Here is an 18,686-nt window from a genome sequence, read left to right on the forward strand (position 1 = left end):
CTGGTGCCGCTTCTCCGCACGCCGGGCCTTCGCCGGCAGCGCAGGAGGGCCGCTCCGCTCCGCCGAGCCGGGCACGGGCATCCCCACTCGGCTCCGTCCCGCCGAGGAGGTTTTTTTCTGCCTGTCCGGTTGCCCCTACCTGGCAGGTGCGGGGACAGGGCGGGAAGCCGCCGCTGGGATCGCGGCGCCGGGCGGAGGAGCGGCCGTCGGGCACCCCCGCTCCCCGCCCCGCACCCCCGCCGGGCCGAAGCGGAGCCGCGGCCCCGAACGCGCTCCCTGCCCCGGCAGAGGGTCGGTGGGGGAACGCGCCCCGCGTTTCCCATCCCCTTCCCCGCCGGTGCCCGGTGGCGGCGGGTCCAGGTGAGGGGGGCGGGCGGGCGGCGAGCGGGCAGCCCCGAAGGGGTTAACGGGAGGGACGTGGGCTGTCACGCGTCATTGGGCAGATTATGTGCAGCAAACAAAAAGTGTGTGTCTGCGTGCCAGCCCCTCACTGCACCGGGTCCGTCTGCACCGCGCGCCTCCCGCTCCGCCGCCCGCACGGCCCGGCCCGGCATGGAGCGGCGCTGAGAGCCCGAGGCAGCCAGCCCGAAGCCGCCTTTGTGCCACTGTCGGGGCGAGGATTATCCCCACCGTCCCTGGTGAGTACCGGCGGAGGGGCCCCGCCGCCCCCCGCCGCCCCGGAGCGGGAACAATGCCGGCGATGGCCGTGCTGCCGGCGGGCCTGCCCGGGCTGCGGGGACCGGCGGGGGAGCCTCCGGGAGCGGCCCCGGCGCCGCCCGGCCCGGACAAAGGGCGGCCGGGGGGAGGCAGCGCCGCGGGGCCGGGGGCGGCCCGGGGAGCCGGGGGGATGCGGCGCCGTGGGGAGCCGTACGGGGCTCGCCGCCGCCGGGAGGAAAGTTCGGCGGGGGCCGCTCGCTGCCGGTGGTTTCGTTTGGCGAAATCGTTCCTTCGGGGAAGGGATGCGCCGGGGAGGCGGCCGGAGCGCCTTCCCCCCGGGCCTCCGTTCCCGGGGAGGGGCCGGGACCCCCGCCGCCGCTCCGGGGGGAAGGGGGGTGAAGTTCCCGGCGGTGCGGGTCGTACCCCGAAATCGGGGGGGGAAGCGGCGGCTCGGCGGAGCCGTGCCCGGTGCGAGCGGCGGCAGCCGTCAGCAGGCGCACCGGGAGGAGCACCGGTCTTTTCCCGAGCCAGCCCCAAACGACGGATTTCGATGGCAGATGGGGCGGGGGGAGGCAGCCGTGCGCTAATCTGGTCGGGAAGGGCGAGGGCACCGCAGCCGGGCGCGATGCTCCCTCCCCGGCCTCGGCGCCGCCGGCCCCGCACCCTGCCCGCTGCCCGCGCCCCGCCAGCTGCCCGCCGCCCGCATCCCTCCCCTCGTAACGCGCGGCAGCCGGGGCTCACCCTGCTCCATAAATAAGCGTGTCGAGGTAAAAATAATTACCTCTGCTTGCTGCTTTTAATTAAAGTCTCGGAGGGAAAGTGCTGGATTATGATAATGAGCAGCCATACGTTCCCCTTGTCGCGCGGAGCGGGAGGTGAGCTGACACGCAATCGGCGACAATGACAAGCCGCTGGAACCCACCCGCTCCCCCGGCATAGCCCGCAGCCCGGCCCGGCTCCGGGGATTGCGCGAGGGAGACCCGGCGCCTGCTCGGGACGCGACGTGGCCGGTGGGATTCCCGGGTCCCTGCTCGGAACCAGCTCCGCCGCGATATCTTAAAAAAAAAAAAAAAAAAAAAAAATCAGCGCGGCAGAGTCCCCGCACCTCGCCTCTTCTCGCAGCTTCGAGCCTGCTTTAAATTTTTTCACAAACCGGAGAAACTGCTCGCCTGCTTTTTTGTTTTTATTTTTTTTCTTTCTATCTTTCTGTATTTTTAAAATTATTTTTGGAGTTTTTTTCGCAATGTTTTATTTAATAATTCAAGTCGATTTTATTTTGTTTTCCGGGGCACCCCGGTGTACCGCTGAGCGGGACCCGCTGCGGTAACGGCCCCTCTCTGCCCCTCTCTCCGCCCGCAGGGATGGAGGACGCCGGCGTCCAGCGGGGAATATGGGACGGGGATGCCAAGACGGTCCAGCAGTGCTTGACTGACATTTTTACCAGCGTTTACACCACCTGCGACATCCCGGAAAATGCCATTTTCGGCCCCTGCGTCCTGAGCCACACGTCCCTGTATGACAGCATCGCCTTTATAGCCCTCAAGTCCACCGACAAACGCACCGTCCCCTACATATTCCGGGTAAGAGCCGCTCGCCACGTCGGCCGGAGCCCGCACGCGTCCCCGCCGCGGAGCGCAGCTCGGCCCGGGCAGCCCCCGGCGCCGGGAGGCTGTCCCCGAGGGCAGAGCCGCGCCGCCGGAGCCGCCGCCGCCGCTCCTACTGTTGCCTGGCCCCGTGCTGTCGGTCGGTCGGTCGGTCGGTCTGTCTTGTCTTTGGGTTCGGTGGATTGATTTTAACACGGGCTTTCAGGTGGACACGTCGGCGGCCAACGGCTCGTCGGAGGGGCTGATGTGGCTGCGGCTGGTGCAGTCGGCGCGGGAGCGGGAGGAGCAGAACCTGGAGGCCTACATCAAGAGCGGGCAGCTCTTCTATCGCTCCCTGCGCCGCATCGCCAAGGACGAGGAGCTGCTGGTGTGGTACGGCAAGGAGCTCACCGAGCTGCTGCTGCTCGGCCCGGCCCGGGCCCCCGCCCGCACCAACGGTGGGTGCCCCGGGCGGGAGGAAGGAGGGGGGAATTCCCTGCCGCCGGGGGGAATCGGGAGGCGGCGGTCGGCTTCGGGATCCCCCGCTCCCGATCCCCAAACTCTCGGCGCACATCCCGTCGGTGGCCCCGGCTGATGGTGCTCTCTCTTTCTCTCTCTCTCCCCCTCTCTCTCTCTCCTCTGTGTCTGTCTGTCGTGCCCGCCCGACGCAGGCTCGCCGCCCTTCGCCTGCCCCGAGTGCAGCCAGCGCTTCCAGTTCGAACTGCCCTTCGCCGCACACCTCCGGTTCCGCTGCCCCAAGAGGCTGCACGGCCCCGACATCGGCCCCGCCGCCGAGGCCGCCGCCGCCAAGGACGGCGCCGGCAAGGAGCAGGAGCCCGGCAAGTTCGGGAAGCCCGGCGGGCCGCCGCACCACCCCTTCCCCGGGCCCGACGGCGGCCCCGCCGCCAGCACCAAGCCCTCCACGGACTTCCACAACCTAGCGCGGGAGCTGGAGAACTCCCGCGGCGGGCGCGCCGGCTCCCCGGGGCGGCCGGCGCCCCCCGAGGGCGGCCCTGAGGCGGCGGCCGGGAAGGCGAAGCGGCGCTTCCCCGAGGAGGAGGAGCGCGGGCCCGGCGCGGCGCGGGGCCGCTTCCCGGCGGAGCGGCCGGGGCTGCCGGCGGCGCCCAAGGAGGAGCCGGGCTGCGCCCCGCAGCAGCAGTACCGCGCCGCCGGCTCCTACTGCGGCCTCGAGGAGGGCGGCCGCCTCTTCGCGCCGCCCAGCCCGGAGACCGGCGAGGCCAAGCGCAGCGCCTTCGTGGAGGTGAAGAAGGCGGCCCGCGGCCCCGAGCCCGACGGCGGCCCCGAGGAGGGCCCGGAGCGCGGCTCCCCGGGCGCGGGCGGCGCGGAGCCGGGGCTGTGCCCCCGCGGCGGCGCCGGGGGCCCGCTGGCCGCCCGCCTGGACGGCGGCAGCCCGGCGCGGGGGAGCGCCTTCAGCACGGTGCCGCAGCTCGGGGCCGGCCCCGGGGGGCCCGGCGGCGGCGGCGGCGGCGCCGACGAGAGGAAAAGCGCCTTCTCGCAGCCCGCCCGCTCCTTCCCGCACGTCCCGCCGCTGGTGCTGGGTCCCAAGCTGGGCGGGCTGGGCGAGCCCTGCCCCGACGGCGCCGCCGCCCCCGCCCGCCTGTACGCCGCCGAGGCGCTGGCCGCCAAGCTGCCGGGCGGCGGGGAGGCGGCGGGCGGCGGCGGCGGCGGCGGGGGGCTGCCCAAGCAAAGCCCCTTCCTCTACACCACGGCCTTCTGGCCCAAGAGCTCGGCGGCGGCGGCGGTGGCGGCGGCGGCGGCGGGGCCGCTGCAGCTGCAGCTGCCGTCGGCGCTGACGCTGCTGCCGCCGTCGTTCACCTCGCTGTGCCTGCCGGCTCAGAACTGGTGCGCCAAGTGCAACGCGTCCTTCCGCATGACCTCGGACCTGGTCTACCACATGCGCTCCCACCACAAGAAGGAATACGCGCTGGAGCCCCTCGTCAAGCGCCGCCGCGAGGAGAAGCTCAAGTGCCCCATCTGCAACGAGTCCTTCCGCGAGCGCCACCACCTCTCCCGCCACATGACCTCCCACAACTAGCGGGGACAGCCCCCCAGCACCCCGGCCCCGGCAACCCGCCCGGGACCCCCGAGCGGGGAACACCCGCGCCGCCCGCCTCTCCCACCTTTCCCCTTCGATGCACGCGTTTCCACAGTCCGGGGAGGGGCGGGGAGGGCAGCGGGTGAGCAGGAGGAGGAGGAGGAGGTGAAGAAGAAGAAGCAGAAAAATGAAGGTAAAAAAAAAAAAAAAAGAGAGAGAGAGAGAGAGAGAGAGAAGAGAAGCACCGGGAAAAAAAAAATCAAATTACTTAAAAAATACATTTTTTAAAATGTCATATATTGCAACATATTGATGCATTTGTCATACGTTTCTACTTAAATTATTAAGCACTTATGGTTTAGATGTAATAATAATTCTATGTCAGGGTAAATTTTTATTTTGGATATGAAGCTAAGGGCGAGGGGAGCGCGGCGGGGCCGGCGGGCGGCGGGCCGGGGTCCTGCATGCACCGGGCGCTACCCCCGTCCGGCCCCGCCGCCCGCGCCCCTTTCCCCCGAGTGTCACTGGTGCCCGTGGAATGGAGTCTCGGTAGTTCCGTGTTACCTTCCCTTTCCCGTTTGGGTTTGGATTTTGGTTGGGTTTTTTTTTTTTTTCCTCGCCCCTCTGGAAAAAAAAAAAAAAAGGATTTATTAAACTTTATAGTTTATCCGGGTATGTTGGATGCTTTGACAATAAATGACTTTATTTTCTTCAAAGCACCTGGACGTTAATCGATGCGGGGGAGTGGGCGGTGACCGAGGGGTGGCAATGGGGTCCCCGGCCGCACCGGGCCGCAAGGAAGGGCAGAGAAGCCCGACCACGCCGCCTGTTCTCTACGCTCTCCTTCCCTGCTCGCCTGCCTCCCTTCGGCCCCTCCGACATCTGTCCGTCCTTCCTCTGTGCGTCTTTGCTTTTGTCCGGCATTTTATTCAGCCTTCACCTCTCTCCTTCATCCTTTCTTTCCTTTCCTTTCCTCTCTCCTTCCTCTTTTGGGTGGTCTTTATTTTCCTTCATTTTGCCTTTCTTTTTCTTGCTGCCCGTCTTTCCTTTTCTTTCTCTCTTTCTGTGTTTTGCTATTTTCCCACCTCACCTCTTCCAGGAGCCCGTATTGCCCCTCACCCTAGCCACGGCTATAGATGGTCCCCGGGGGCCGTGCAGCCCGGCGATGTGCAGGAAACCCATTTCCACACACGCTGTGCCAGGTCACTGGCAGGGAAAAATCCCAAAGCCGGAGCTGTGCATAGCCGGAGCCCACGGCAGAGCGTGAGAGCCCCGCAGTGTCACGTCAGTGGGGTCCAGGTGCCACCGGCCTCGGCTGCCGTGGGGTCTGGGGTTGGCACGGGTACCCGGACCTGCTGAAAGCCTCTACAGGTCCTGGGGAAGAGCCTGGGGCTTCTCGTAGGACAGCCGCCGCCGCGGGCAGCCCGGCTTCCCGCTGATGCTGCTCCCCTCGGCACCCGGTAGCAATAACCCCCCAGCCACGCCGGGATCCGAAGCGGCGCCCTGCTCTCATTCCCCGCCTCTGGAACACGCATAGCCTCACCTGCTGCCGTTAATTGCGGGGGCGAGACACTGATTACCGCGTGGGTTTTCCTTAAAAAGCGGTGCCACCCTGCGCGTCCCGTTTCTGAGGGTTGCCCGGGTTGCTGCCGCGGAGCTCCGGGGGATGCGGGCGGGCTGCGGGGATGCCGGGGGCGGCAGAGGCGGGCGGGCACCGCCACCTAGCGGGGCCGCCGCGGGGCTAGCGGGCCTGCCGGCGGGCTCCTTCTCCCGGGATGATGCTCCGGGCTCCTCTAAGGCGGCAGCTTCGCCTCTCCAGCAGCCCCCGGCCGTCTTCGGGGCTGGCTCCTCCCGCAGCCGGCGGCGTTCATAGCGGCGGTGTTTGTTATGCTCTCCCTGGCTCCCCGCGCTTGTCCTGGTGCTGCTGGAGGGATGGTGCTTCCCCTGCGCGAAGGTGCACTCGGGAACCCGGCACACACCTGCAGGTTTCACAGTCTCCTCCATCTACCCCAAATCTTGTGTGGCTTTTCGCAGCCATAGTGGTGTGCTGTGCCCCTGCCCTGCCCTGCCCTGCGCTGCCCTGGCAGCCTCCTGCAGCACCGTGCTTTCTGTGTTCCTTGGGACTCTCTGAGAAGGCACTGTGCTAAGCCCCAGGACTTCTCCCATCCAGCTTGGATCAGGGGTTGCTGTCAGCCCCCTAAAAATCCTGTTAGGGCACGTGTGGTGCAGCAGATGCCTGCGTTGTTACTGCCACACAAAGCTCACGCTGTTTCTGTCTAAAAGTACAAAAATCTACAGACTAGGAAATTTATTCCAAGACTTTGTTTTGCTGAAATCGGATCTCAAACTCCAAAGCGATAAATCCAGCTCCAGCTAATGCTTCCTGCACAAGCACAACGTGCTGTAATAAGGGCAGGCAGTGCCCATGATGCTGTGGAGTTGGGTGTTGTATGGAGAGGGTTCACAGAAGTTCCCCTTGGGCCTTTTGGGATCGGGGCTTGGCCACAGCAAGTCTCTCATTCCCCAGAGCCGTGGATACCATTGCCACATACTGCTCCTTTGTCATCATTTCTGCTGCTTGGGAAGCAGGATGAGAATCTCCCTTTTTTTGTTGTTTAAAGCATTTTTTTCTTTTTTCCTTTTTTTTTCCTTTTTCTTTTTCCTTTTTTTTTTTTTTTTTTTTTTCCTTCTTGAGATGTCTTTCCCTGTCCGTGGTTGATGCTGTGCTGTGTCTCTCACAGCACAGAAGCAGGCTGGGCTGTGGCACCAGCTGTCTTTCCCCTGTGCAGGGTCCTCACCCCACATCACAGCCCATAAAATTCCATTCCATGGGGCATCGCCTGGGCATTTCTCTGGGACAGAGCTGCCCCTGTAAGCCTCTGCTAGAGCCCACAGACGCATCTGCCTCTGAAACCCACCCACAAGGGGCATCTTCGATGTGCTGCAGAGGAACAGCAAGTAGGAGCTGGGAATGAGGACGGGCAGCCTTCAGATTTGGGGAGCCCCTTCCCTGTGCCCTGCAGCACTTAGACTGCTCCATCTTCCCTGTAGCTGGGCCACGCTGCCAATCATAACAATGATAATAATTTAATAATTCCACCAAATCCTGATATTAATGCTCTTCCTGGGGAGCAGAAGGCAGCTTTGCACCCACAGAGGTTTCTGTTTGAAGGCGCAGTAGTCGGGCTGCCCCACAGCCTGTGCCCCTTCGGGCTGGGGCTGGGGGTAGCTACCTGCCCTGGAGCCTGATCCCCTCCTGCCCCAGCCAGCAGGAGCTGTGCCTGTGTAGGTTTGGGAATGGATTAGCACCGGGCAGCTGGACACAGGCACCTGAACTGCTTGTCACTGTGGGCACGGGCTGTACAGAGTGTCACATTGGGTGACATTTCCCTTAGGTCTGGAGAGAGGCGTCCAGGCGAGGCTTTCACAACCTCTGAGCATCCTCACAGCCAGCCTGAGGAGGCTGTCCCAAAATCTGTGTGTTGGGTTTTGTGCTGTGTGTGAAGGTGCTGAGCAGCGTGCCGGACAGACGGACATCTGCTGCCACTGCTGCAAGGAGGCCGAGCTCCTCTGTGCACAGTGCCGATCTCCAGCTAGCCTCTAACTGGAATTACATTTGGAAAATCAGCTACTCGGGTTTCGCTACCCAGCTCTTGAAAAGGCGTTGTTCAGCTGTGGATGTCTAGGAAAGGCTGAAGTAGTTGCCTAGTTTTGAAAGCCACATGAGCTGTACAGTATTTCTTCCCTGCTTTCCCTGCTGCTAAGGACTGATTTGGAGTGGGGAAAGACCTGGCCCAGTACAGAACGTGTTGATGGTGTGCTTAGAACAAACACAAACAAGAACCCAAGCGCAGGGGGGGTGTTTCTGTGAGATACACTGCTGTCCTGCAGAATGCTGGAATGCCTGCCGTGCTCTGAGCTTTATTTAAAGACATAGTGCTTTTCACTTGTTAGAATTTGTGTTCTTTCCTTATTCCGTCTTGTGAGGTGGCTTCTGAGTGACCTCGGTGACGTTTGTGCCCGTGGGGCATGTTAACCACTTGCACCTGTGCTTCCCGCACCACCTGAAGGTAATGATCTTCTTAATTAAGAAAGAGGAGGACAATCATCTCAATTAAATTCACCTGTTTTAAGGCCCGTCCTCCTGGTGCACGGTTTGGTTCTGTGAAGCTCCTCGAGCAGTTGCAGTTCTCAGTGTTTCAGGAGTGGGGACGCTTCCAGAGGGACGTGCAGGGTGACCTGGGGACCAGCCATCTCCATTTGACTGCGGTGAGTCTCCTTCAGGCACGTCCTCATTGCAGAGGTTTCATTTCCAGGCTCCGCTGGCTGGTCTCATGTCTCTCCACGCTTTGCCTGGCATATTTTTAAGTGGCAATTAAGTAGCACCAGGCTGGTTTTGGGAGGGGGGAGCGCTCCTGCGGTGCAACTTGCAGGCCCGGTGCTCTGCAGCAGATCAAACAGGCTCAGAAGAGTCCGTCTCATCTTCAGTCGGGGAATTTTACACTTTAAACACAGCTTATCCTCTCCATTTGCTGAGTTTTCTCTGTAACCGAGCCCTGAATAATTTAAGTAGCATAACATCAGCATTAGGCTTCCGAAGCTGCTGGTGTGTGTGAGCGAGGGCTGCTACTGCCGAAGGCAATTACACACAATTGCTCCAGGAAGTTCGCTATTACGTCTGCTTATTTATTTAGGTTTAAGCCTCGTGTTTAGTTTGTTTTTATGTTGGTGCTTCTTGGGGCTTTTTTTTGAGCTGTGCAGCAGGATCGCCTGGAGTATTTGAAACTGATGTGTTAGGCAGGAGAAGAATTAGGGAGCACCCAGAACCACGCAGGTCATGCCCACAGCACTGCTTGCGGGCTCTGGAGTGGCACGGTGAGGATGAAAACACACCGTGTGCCACGGGAGCTTGTGTGAGTCACTTCTCCACAGTCAGGGTGGCTGGGTATTGCTCTGAGGGGGACACGGGAGTCTCCAGAGAAAGGGCATACTGTCCTGAAGTTGTCTACAAAAAAAAAAAAAAAAAAAAAACCCAAACCAAAAAACACCCCACAGGTAAAGAGTGAACCCCTAAGGTCTCTGCTGCTTCCCTGCCCCCCCCCCCCCCCCCAAAGGGCCAGGATTGTTCACTGCAGTGGGGTTCCTTCCAAAAGTGGGTCTAGGGGACCAGCCTGGGCAAGCCCACCTGGCTGGTGTGAGTTCTTGGTGGGCCCCCTCCCACCTCGGAGGTTTGAGTTGTCTGGAAATTATTCACTGGGGAGGGGGATAAAAGCAGTGTGAGTGAGCAGAGGATGCCTGGCAGCCAGGGTGGTACCAGGAGTGCTGTTGGAAACTATGAGGGTGGACAATATGGTCAAAGCTGAGGGGGCTGGGTCTGCTGGGGAACCTCTGGGCACAGCAGCTTTTGTAAGGGTGGGTATCTCTGGGCATGCAGGTGCCTCCTTTCTGCTTCTGGGCTCTGCTGTGCCTGGTCACCCCCAGGATGGTAACTGTGGACATTATTGCATTCACCTTTAACCGTCAGCTGCAGAAGTGGTTTCTGGTCTGCTGCCCCAGATGAAAAACAGGGATTTTGCTGCCGTGATCCTGTACCAGCTGCAGCCTTTACAGCAAGATGCCCAAGAGGAAATCCTCCTGGAGCAAGGCGGCCGTGCCTCCCTCAGCTGTGCTGGCACAGGAAGTCTCACACAAACACCACTCAAGAGGTGAGGAAGTCCTGCAGGTCCTCATCCTCCTCGTGGATCCGGATTCGGAATCAGCATGTGTGTGTAATTCAAGAGGAGCTGGGTGAGTGGAAGTCATGGCTTTTGCCAGGCTAGCCACTCCAGCTGGGAGAAGTAAACAAGGTCTGAGTGCCCTGAGCTTCCTCCAGGTATGCGCATCTATATATAGGGCTGTCTATGTATACATGTCTATATATAACGCGTGTGCATATAGCCCCGTGGATATAGATATGTGCTGAGAAATGGTTTGAAATGGCAGCAATGCTGTGAGATCATCTGCTCGCACCAGCCTGTGCCAGGTGTCCACCAGGCTGCATGCGGCTCCTCAAGTGCGTGTCCCTCTCTGTGCCCCCGACCTTCAGCTTCCTCGGGAGCCGAAGGTCACCCTCCGGCGTGCCACCGGCTCTGCCTCCTTCCTGCCGAACCCGATCCCTGCCCGCGTGGCCGGGGCAAGCCCGCCAGCCAGGAGCACCCCTGGGAGGGCAGAGGGGCAGATCCTGGCTGGGGTTTAGGGGACAGCCCGGCTGGCAGGAGCGCTGAGGGCGCAGAGGGGCGGACTGGGGGCTGTAGGCTGGGCAGGGCGTGTTTGGCCCCTGTTGGCTTTGGTCGAGGGGAGGTTTCCCCGGTGGCTTTGGGGACCTGGAGCGGCTCTGGGAGCTGAGGAAAGCCTAATCCATGTGGAGCCGTGCCAGGGGGATGGATGGGCTGTTGCTGCTGGGTCTCTTCCTGCGCGGCGATGCTGCGCCGTCGTTGTCTTTGTGCTTGGGGACGAGCACGGCCGCTGGTGCTGGGGGACCCCTGGCACGTGTGCGGGTCACCCTGACGGTGGCGGGAGGCTGGGGGCCGTGTGCCCCTGCCTGGGAACCGAGGAGGATGTTGTGCACCGACGAGGGCCACCCCCACTTCCCCGCAGGCCGTGAGACGCCGCTGGGGGGTCGTGATGGGGACCCCCCGTTATCCCCACGGGCCGAGCGGGGCCCCGTGGAGGGAGGGAGAGCGGCTTTGCGGCTCGGGGGGCTGCCCCCAGCCCCCTGCCCGAGGCTGGGCTGGGCGTGCAGCTGCCGTGTCACCCCCCGAACCCCGGGCGGGGGGCTGCAACCCGAGCCTGTCCCCAGGGTCCTGCAGCCCCGTGGCCTCGTCCCGGCGAGGAGGACAAGTTAATTCCTAGATAGATGCGCCCCGAGCCCCGCATCTGCCGCGGGCACGGGGGGTGGGGGGGATGGGGGGTGGCGGCGTGGGGCCGGGCACAGGTGCGGGGCCGCCGCCCGGTTATAAATAGCGGGGAGGGGCGGCCCGGCTCCCCCCGTGCTCGGTCCCCCCCTCCAGGGCTCGGAGCGGAGCGGGATGCGGCGCCCTCCCTCCCTCCTCCCGCCCGCCGGCAGCATGAGCCCGTCCTTCCTCCTCCTCCTCCTCCTCCTCGCCCTGCCCGCCCGCGCCCGGCGAGAGCAGGTGCCCGGCGGGGCGCAGCGGGGCCGCAACGCCCCCGCGTCTTCCTCCTCCTCTTCCTCCTCCCCGGCGGCGGCGGCGGGGCCGAGCCGCTTCCCGCGGAGCCGCCCGGATCGGCGGCGGGGCCGGCTGTACTGCCGGGTGGGCATCGGCTTCCACCTCCAGCTGCACCCCGACGGCCGCGTGGACGGCGCCCACGACGCGAGTCCGCTCAGTGAGTGGGGAACGGGAGCTCTGGGGGGGCTGCCGGGGCTGAGCATCCCTGTCCTTGCGGTCTTGTCACCCCCGCCGGGGCTGACGGAGCCCCTCGCTCCTGTCGCCCTCGCCCGCGGCGGGCTGCAGCCGTGGCGGGCCCGGCAAGGGGCGTTTGGGGTGCCGGGGGGGCCGTGCTCTGCGGGCTCCGTGAGAGCCGCCTGTCTTCCTCCGGGAAGTGCCGCCTGGGGGTTCGCCCGGCCCGAGGAAGTGAGCCCGTGGGGACGGTGTGAGAGCGTGAGGTGTGCCCTGCCACCGCAGCCCCGGGCCAGGCACCTGGGGCAGGAGATGCTGCCCCTCCTTAGTCCTTTCCCTGTGGGACTTTTCCATCCCTCTCTCTGCATTCTCATTCTCCCAGCACAGCGATAGGATATATTCAGTTTAAAAATAGGACTGAGGCTGACGTTCCCCTGAGAGAAAGCTGTGCTAACTCATGGCTTATCCTTTGGTCGGAGTTGCCATGATATCCTGCTAGGGGGAAATGAAATGGCAGGTGGGGATGGAAAATCCCTCCAGGAGCCTGAGGGCTCGGGCCCGAGGTGACCCTGGCAGCGTGCGTGGCTCAGCTGTCGGGAACGCTCACGCAGCAGCCGCCACATCTGCCCAGGACCCAAGGATTTGGGGCCCAGACTGTGCCGTGGCTCCATGAGGGAGAGCAGCCCCTGGGCAGGAATGCCAGGAGTCCAGGAACTCTGCTGGGGCTTGATGGGCACAGCAGGCATGGAGGCGTTTAGAGGATGGATAGGAAAAGGCCCCCCCCAGCCACCACGGCTGTGTTGGGAGACACAGGTTTGGAAGAGCTGGCAGGAGTTGGGTGCTATGGCTGTCCTGCAGAGACCTGAATTATGCTCAGTTCCTTCCTCCTTAACCTGAGCTATCCCCCCTGGAAAGGCCACAGCGACGCCAGCTCCACACGTGGGAGCAGAGCCAGCCCTGGCTGGGGACAGGGGGGCAGGGCTGGGCTGTGGCGCTCAGGAGGCCCTCAGGAGGAAGAAGATGGCTTTTGGCAGGGAAGCCTGGGCTTCGGCCTCAGGGAAATAGGGCTTGACCCCGGGCAACCCCAATGAACGGTGGTGTGTCTGCCACGGCAGCAGGGCCACCCCCAAAGGGCCGGAGGTTTGGGGGTGCCCTTGGGGACAGACGGGTGTTTGACAAGGGACCTGCCTTGCTCCAGTGGTGCTGCCGAGCCTCATGGCCTCTGGCAGGAGGGATATGGCAGCCCCGAACCCCCCCCCCCCCCAAAGTGCCCCCAGGCCCTTGGTGCTGGGACTTGGGCGCCTCAGGGCGATGCGCTTCCTCCTTAAAATAAACGTGGGAAGCGGTGATCCGATACCCAGCCTTGGGGGATTTAACGTGGCTTCGTGTCGGCTCCCCGCACGTTAATCCCACGGCCCTGTGGGGGCCGGCGAGATGCTCTGCGGGCTCCTCCCTCTGGGGCCGCGGCCACTGAGCCCCCGGGGCTGCGGCTGGGCAGCAGTGCCGGGGTGCAAGGGGAGCTCTGGGGATGCGGTGCTGCCCCCCAGCTGGCAGGGCTTGGGGGGATGCCCAACCCTCTGCCCGAGTTAGCCCACACTGCCCGGGGAGGTGATGTGTCGGTGCTGCTGCTGCGGGATGCGCGGAGGCTGCAGTTCTTGTGTCAGAGGAGTTGCAGGTCCTGCGTGCCCCGTCAGGGGCCAGAACCCCCCGTCACGCTCAGAAAAGTCACGTTATTTCCGTGGCTGGGCTGCCCAGGCTGGGCTGTGAGGGAGCATCAGGGGTGCCTCCAGTCCCAGCTGCCTTGTGGGACTTCCCGAGTTCAGTGTCCGTGGGATGAGCGTGGGCAGCTCCCATCCCAGCAGGCTGGTGTAGTGATTTCCCCAGGGGTTAACTTGTTCCACCACAGCCCAGCCAGGAATTGTGCCCCAAAATGGAGCTTTAAAAAAAACCCACCAGTCCCAGCCACCAGCCTGTATCCATCCCAGAGTGGATGAGTGTGAGGCAGAGGGATGGAGCAGGAGCTGGGTGGAGCCAGGCAGCTGAGGAGCAGGGACGTGGGAGAGCAAATGCAAACCTGTCAGACTAAGTTGTATTTATTTTTTTCTCTGTCACGCCGATGTGAAAAGAACTGTGATTTATTCTGGGATTTCTGTCATCCTAGGTATTTTGGAAATATTTGCTGTGTCTCAGGGGATTGTAGGAATACGAGGAGTTTTCAGCAACAAATTTTTAGCGATGTCAAAAAAAGGAAAACTCCATGCAAGTGTAAGTAAACCCCCCCGCTACCAGTATGTGTTGTGTATTAAAGGCTTTGTGACGCCGGCACGGCGGCAGGGCTCTGGCACGCCGGGCCGGCGGCAGCGGCGCCGCGCAGACACGGAGGGGACAGGTGGAGCTGCGGCCCCCCGAGCCCACCTTCCTGCTCAGGGCTTTGAACCATGAGAAGCGCGCCTTTTGGTGCGCGCTCGGTGCGCTTTGCATCAGCGGAGCCTGCTCCCCGAGCACGGCCGGGTTATTTTTAGCCGCCGCTGCCGCAGATCGCGCAGAAGGGTTTAGCCACATGTCTCCCGGCGCCGGCAGCCCCGCCGCTCGGGCTGGCCCTGCCCTTGGGCGCAGGGAAGCCGGGCAGGTGAGCTCCGTGCTGCGCAAGGATGTTGCGGCTAGGGTGGGGAAATCCCGGTCACTTTGCTCTGCAGGATGTTTTCCTGAAGGCTGCTGAGGTTTCCTGCAGGTCTCGTTAGGCCTTTCTGAGCTCTCTGTGTCGAATGAATCTGTAAGCTGATTTTGCTGCTTCCTTCAGCCTCAGGATGCTGCTTCCCTGTTTCTTGCTGTCAGCTCCAGAGACCATTTAAGCAGACAGTGAGCCCCTGTGCCTTTGGAAGGTGTGTGTTCGTGTGCCACCCAGCCAAGGGCATTTGTAAGGCAGCACCGAGGGTGGTTCCCAGAGAGCCCGGCCAGGGCTGAGGAAAGGGGAAAAGCTGTTACCCACCCCGCAGCTCCGAGATAAACCTCCCGGCCCCAGGGCAGATGTCACGGAGGTGCCTGCACTGCCCGGGGCTGCAGATCACTTGCAGGGGGATTTATGAACTCTCCTCTCTCTCCCTTAAGCCTTTTTGGTGTGTTGCTCCTGCAGCCTACTGATGCTTAGGGGGTGAGCCAGTGCTTGCTTCTGTTAAGAAATCAAGTAGGAGCATGAATGGGATCTAGGGGGAAAAGGGGAATGGTTCCATGGAGGAAATAACATGAGGCGAGAGCAGAGGGACCAAGCAGGAGGAGAGGCAAAGGATGGGGAGCAGAGGGAAGCAGGCAGAGCGCGATGGCCGGACCCTCCAGAGCCTTTCCCTCCGGCGTACAATGGGCCTGTTATCTGAGCTGCAGCCTTGATTTATGCCCTGGCACAGGCAGATATTAAATCAAGCCTCGTTGGTGCACGGTTAATTGTTGACACACAAAGGGCAGGGCTGGAGAGGGACCTCAGCCAGGAGGGTCAGGGCAGGGGTGAGGACACACGATGCCCCGCTCGGGTGAAAGCTGCAAATTTGTAGAAACTTGACCCAAATGTCTCAAGATTGCTGGGCTGAACAATGCCAATAATGCAAACCCGGCATCTGTTGTTCTTTGCAGCGCTGGCAGGACGGAGGTTATTTCATGGCCTAATGAGTCCCGAGCAGTACAAAGCACGTCCTGTGCCCGTCACTCAGGGCAGCGCTTTGATACGGGACTCAGGCCGGGGGCTTCGTGCTGAACCGCAGGCAAAAGTCATTCCTGCAGGAATCTGGGCTCCTTCAGAACTCGCTCCCGGGCTCTGCTCCATCCCAGCTCAGTGTTTTACAGGCGCTCTCCTCCTCCTCCTTCTTTTCTTTTCCTTTTCTTTCTTTTTTTTTTTTTTTTTTTTTTTTTTTTTTTTTTTTTTTTTTTTTTTATGCCAGCTTAATTAAATTAGCGAGTGGTTCATTTTTAGAGGCACCAGCTTCAGAAGATGACAGTTATCCCGGCAATTATCAGTTGCGTGCACAGATGGCTTTTTCCTCGTTGGTAAATCCTCGCTCTCCTGTTTGTCCATTTTTAGCACGGAGCGGGTGGGAAGGGTTTTGTGCCTGTCCAGCACGGACCCCGGGGGGACAGACTTGCCCAGGTAATTCTCCTTTCCCAGGAGCGGCCACAAAGCCGCATTCCTCGCTGGGGCAAATCTCTGCTCAACTGGGTTTTGAAATTTAATTGACTCCAGGACTGCTCTGGAGCTCTGCAGAGCAGGTCCAATGCCAGCCATGTGGCTGTCCCCCATGCCCTACGTGGGGCAAAAATGGTTTTTCCAGGCTGGCGCGGTGCAGTGATGAGCTGAGAAGCCGGGACGTGGGCAAGTCTGATAGGACCATGGTGAGGCAGCTGTTGATGCACTTCCCAGGGCAGGGCAGAGGCTTCCCAGGCATGTGGGGTGTCCTGCCTGAGCACTGGGGCTTCAGGGAGTACCAGGGGTCAGCAAAGCCTTGCTGGGGCAGGTGGAGGCCCGTGCACGGGGCAGACAGCAGGGAGGGTGCATGGAAGATGGCAGAGCTGAAATGAATCACAGAGGTGGTGTCTCTTGGAATGGGCAAGCTAAACAAGGCCTAAATCCAAGTGCTGTGAGTCCAAATGTGCATGGCAGGCTGTGGGCTGTGTCGCTTGAGCTGTAAGGCTCAGCTTCTTGGGTTAAATCTGGGCTTTTGAACACTTTCCTTGTGCTTACAAAGCCCTGCTGGGGTTGGGTCTTGTTCTGGGTGGCTGGTTTCAGAGCTGGAGAGCTCAGCATCTCCTCCGTGTCAGTGGTTCAGAGGTGTTTCTGCCAAGTGGAGCTGGGGAAGCTTTTAGGGTGCCGGGTACTGTGCCCACCATCAGGTTAAAGCGTGGCAGAGCATTTTGGAGGGGCTGGCAGGAGCTGCAGATGGGGATTCCGGGGCTGTGGGCACACAGGTGCAGTGCTAGGCTCTGCTCTTTGGTTTTGGAAGGTTTTTTCCCAGCAGAGCCCAAACCTGGGTGGCAAACAGCTCCTGAAGTACCTACCCCAGGGTAGGGGTAGGTTTTCCAGCCAGGGTTTTCCAGCCAGTTGGGTGCCTGGCACCCTCGGTGTTGGTGCCCCGTGCTTCCAGCCGCTCCTTAGGGCCCGCTTTGGGGAGGCAGCCCAGCCAGCAAGCGCTGCGGCTGGGGGACAGCTGCCCCCCGGCCCTTGCGAGCGGTGTCCCCTGTGTCCCCGCAGGCTCGCTTCACGGTGGACTGCCATTTCCGGGAGCGCTTCCAGGAGAACAGCTACAACACCTACGCCTCGGCCGTGCACCGCAGCCCCCGCTCGGGCCGCCAGTGGTACGTGGCGCTCAACAAGCGGGGCAAAGCCAAGCGCGGCTGCAGCCCCCGCGCCCGGCCGCAGCACGTCTCCACGCACTTCCTGCCCCGCTTCTGGCAGCCGCAGCCCCCCGAGCTCGCCTTCACCGTGGCCCTGCCCGAGAAGAAGCCCCCGCCGCCCAAGCCCAAGGCGGCCCCGCCTCGGAAGAGCCCCGGGCCCGTCAGGTACCGGCTCAAGTTCCGCTTTGGGTAGCGCGGCACCAGGCACCGGGCAGCTCTCGGGGGTCACCCCGCGGGGGACCCGTGCGTCCCTCCGCACACGGACATGGGCAAGCTCCCGGGCAGCCGTGCCGGCATCGAGGTCTTCCCTTGGGAGAAGAGGAGGCGTGCGCCGGGCTTGCCAAGGAGAATTCCCGCGGTGAACTGGGAGCGCTGGACGGGACCTCGGGTTAGCGTTCTGTTGTTGGAACAAGTAGAAAGGTACCTCTACAGCGAACGTGTTTTCCTACCTTATTTTCACTAGTGACTCCTTTGACAATCATTTTCACACGAGAGAGATGTTCAGAGCCAAGCGGTTTTGTTTGTTTTTCTCGCATCTCCTTCTTGCTGCACTTTTTCCTCCGACCATACCTCAGGCACCGTACATCCAGGTCTGTCCCTTGCCCTCCTCTTGGAAGCCAGCTCTTCCCTTCCGCAAGCTCAACCCAGAGACCAAGCCCTGCAAGCTCTGCCGCCTTACCTGTGCTGCGGGGTGCTCTTCGAACCCGTTGTTGGCAATAATAGACATATTATTTTGCGTGGATGTGTTTTGTGGGGTCGCAGGCTGGGGGAGGGTGGCTGTTTGTAGCCCGCCCCTGGCGGTCTCTCCCGTTTTTCCCTGGACAGCTGGAGGAGCGAGTCTCTTCCTGTCCATCCAAGCACGGATTGGATGCCTGCTTCAAAATACCTCTGCCCCGGTGCCGGGGCATTCCCGCTCCCTGGAGGAGTCCCCCCGCAGGTATCCCCACGGGACAGGGATACCCGTGGCCCCCGGGTGCCCACTGGTTTTGTCCGACAGTTTTTGCTGCTGATTTATTTTATCACTCTCAATACATTTGCAGAGGCAGGGAGCAAGGATTTTGTTTTTGGCGATGTGGCAATAAGTGCTGTTACAGCTGTTTGTCCCTTGGGGAGTGTGTGTCCCACCCTGGCGGCCCTGATGTGGAATTGTTTCTCCGTGGCGGCGTGACCTGTGGAGTAGCTGTGCACGTGGAGTTTGTAGTGGGTGTTGAGCAGTGTTGCTGTACGTACAGGCACTGGTAGCGTTGAACCTCACCGGTGAAGCCTTAATAGGAGCCCAGGTGGGCTCAGCTTGGCAGGGCCCCTCAGGACCTGAGCCCTGCCAGCGTCCGGCAGCAATAATTAGCCTCCTCTCCGCATCTGAATGTGGTACAAATGGCTGTTTCCATTGGGATCGTGGTTCTTCGCCTTTGTCATCCTTCTGGCAGCCCCTGGCCGGACACGTGTGCTCCACGGGATGGGGACGCTGGAATAAAACTGTTGTGTTTTATTTTATAACCTGATTGTGTGATGTCTTGCCTTGTCTGTGCCTCCTTCCCTTCTCCTGAAGGAAAAAGAAAACGAGCGGTGATGGGGTGGAGCAGAGCTGAAGGCTGGGTGTGCTCCCTTTGCTGTGCC

The 18,686-nt window shown here is 61.8% G+C and overlaps 2 protein-coding genes across 3 annotated transcripts; both read left to right on the forward strand.

Annotated features, from left to right (window-relative positions):
- On the forward strand, positions 1-5,012 carry PRDM8 (PR/SET domain 8). 2 transcript variants are annotated; one of them, XM_038136781.1, is made up of 5 exons: positions 1-360; positions 484-638; positions 2,017-2,237; positions 2,467-2,698; positions 2,912-5,012. In XM_038136781.1, exons 3-5 carry the CDS (start codon positions 2,019-2,021, stop codon positions 4,294-4,296), a joined length of 1,836 nt encoding a protein of 611 aa, XP_037992709.1. In that variant the 5' UTR covers positions 1-360; positions 484-638; positions 2,017-2,018; the 3' UTR covers positions 4,297-5,012. The 2 variants fall into 2 exon arrangements, with proteins under 2 accessions (XP_037992709.1, XP_037992710.1); XM_038136782.1 differs by lacking the exons at positions 1-360; positions 484-638 and adding an exon at positions 1,295-1,424.
- Positions 5,013-11,390: 6,378 nt separating this feature from the next.
- Positions 11,391-17,406, forward strand: FGF5 (fibroblast growth factor 5). Its single transcript, XM_038136785.1, has 3 exons — positions 11,391-11,679; positions 13,855-13,958; positions 16,927-17,406. Exons 1-3 carry the CDS (start codon positions 11,403-11,405, stop codon positions 17,260-17,262), a joined length of 717 nt encoding a protein of 238 aa, XP_037992713.1. The 5' UTR covers positions 11,391-11,402; the 3' UTR covers positions 17,263-17,406.
- The last annotated feature ends 1,280 nt before the right edge of the window (positions 17,407-18,686 follow it).

This window comes from Motacilla alba, chromosome 4, assembly GCF_015832195.1.
Source record: "Motacilla alba alba isolate MOTALB_02 chromosome 4, Motacilla_alba_V1.0_pri, whole genome shotgun sequence".
Taxonomy (NCBI): domain Eukaryota; kingdom Metazoa; phylum Chordata; class Aves; order Passeriformes; family Motacillidae; genus Motacilla; species Motacilla alba.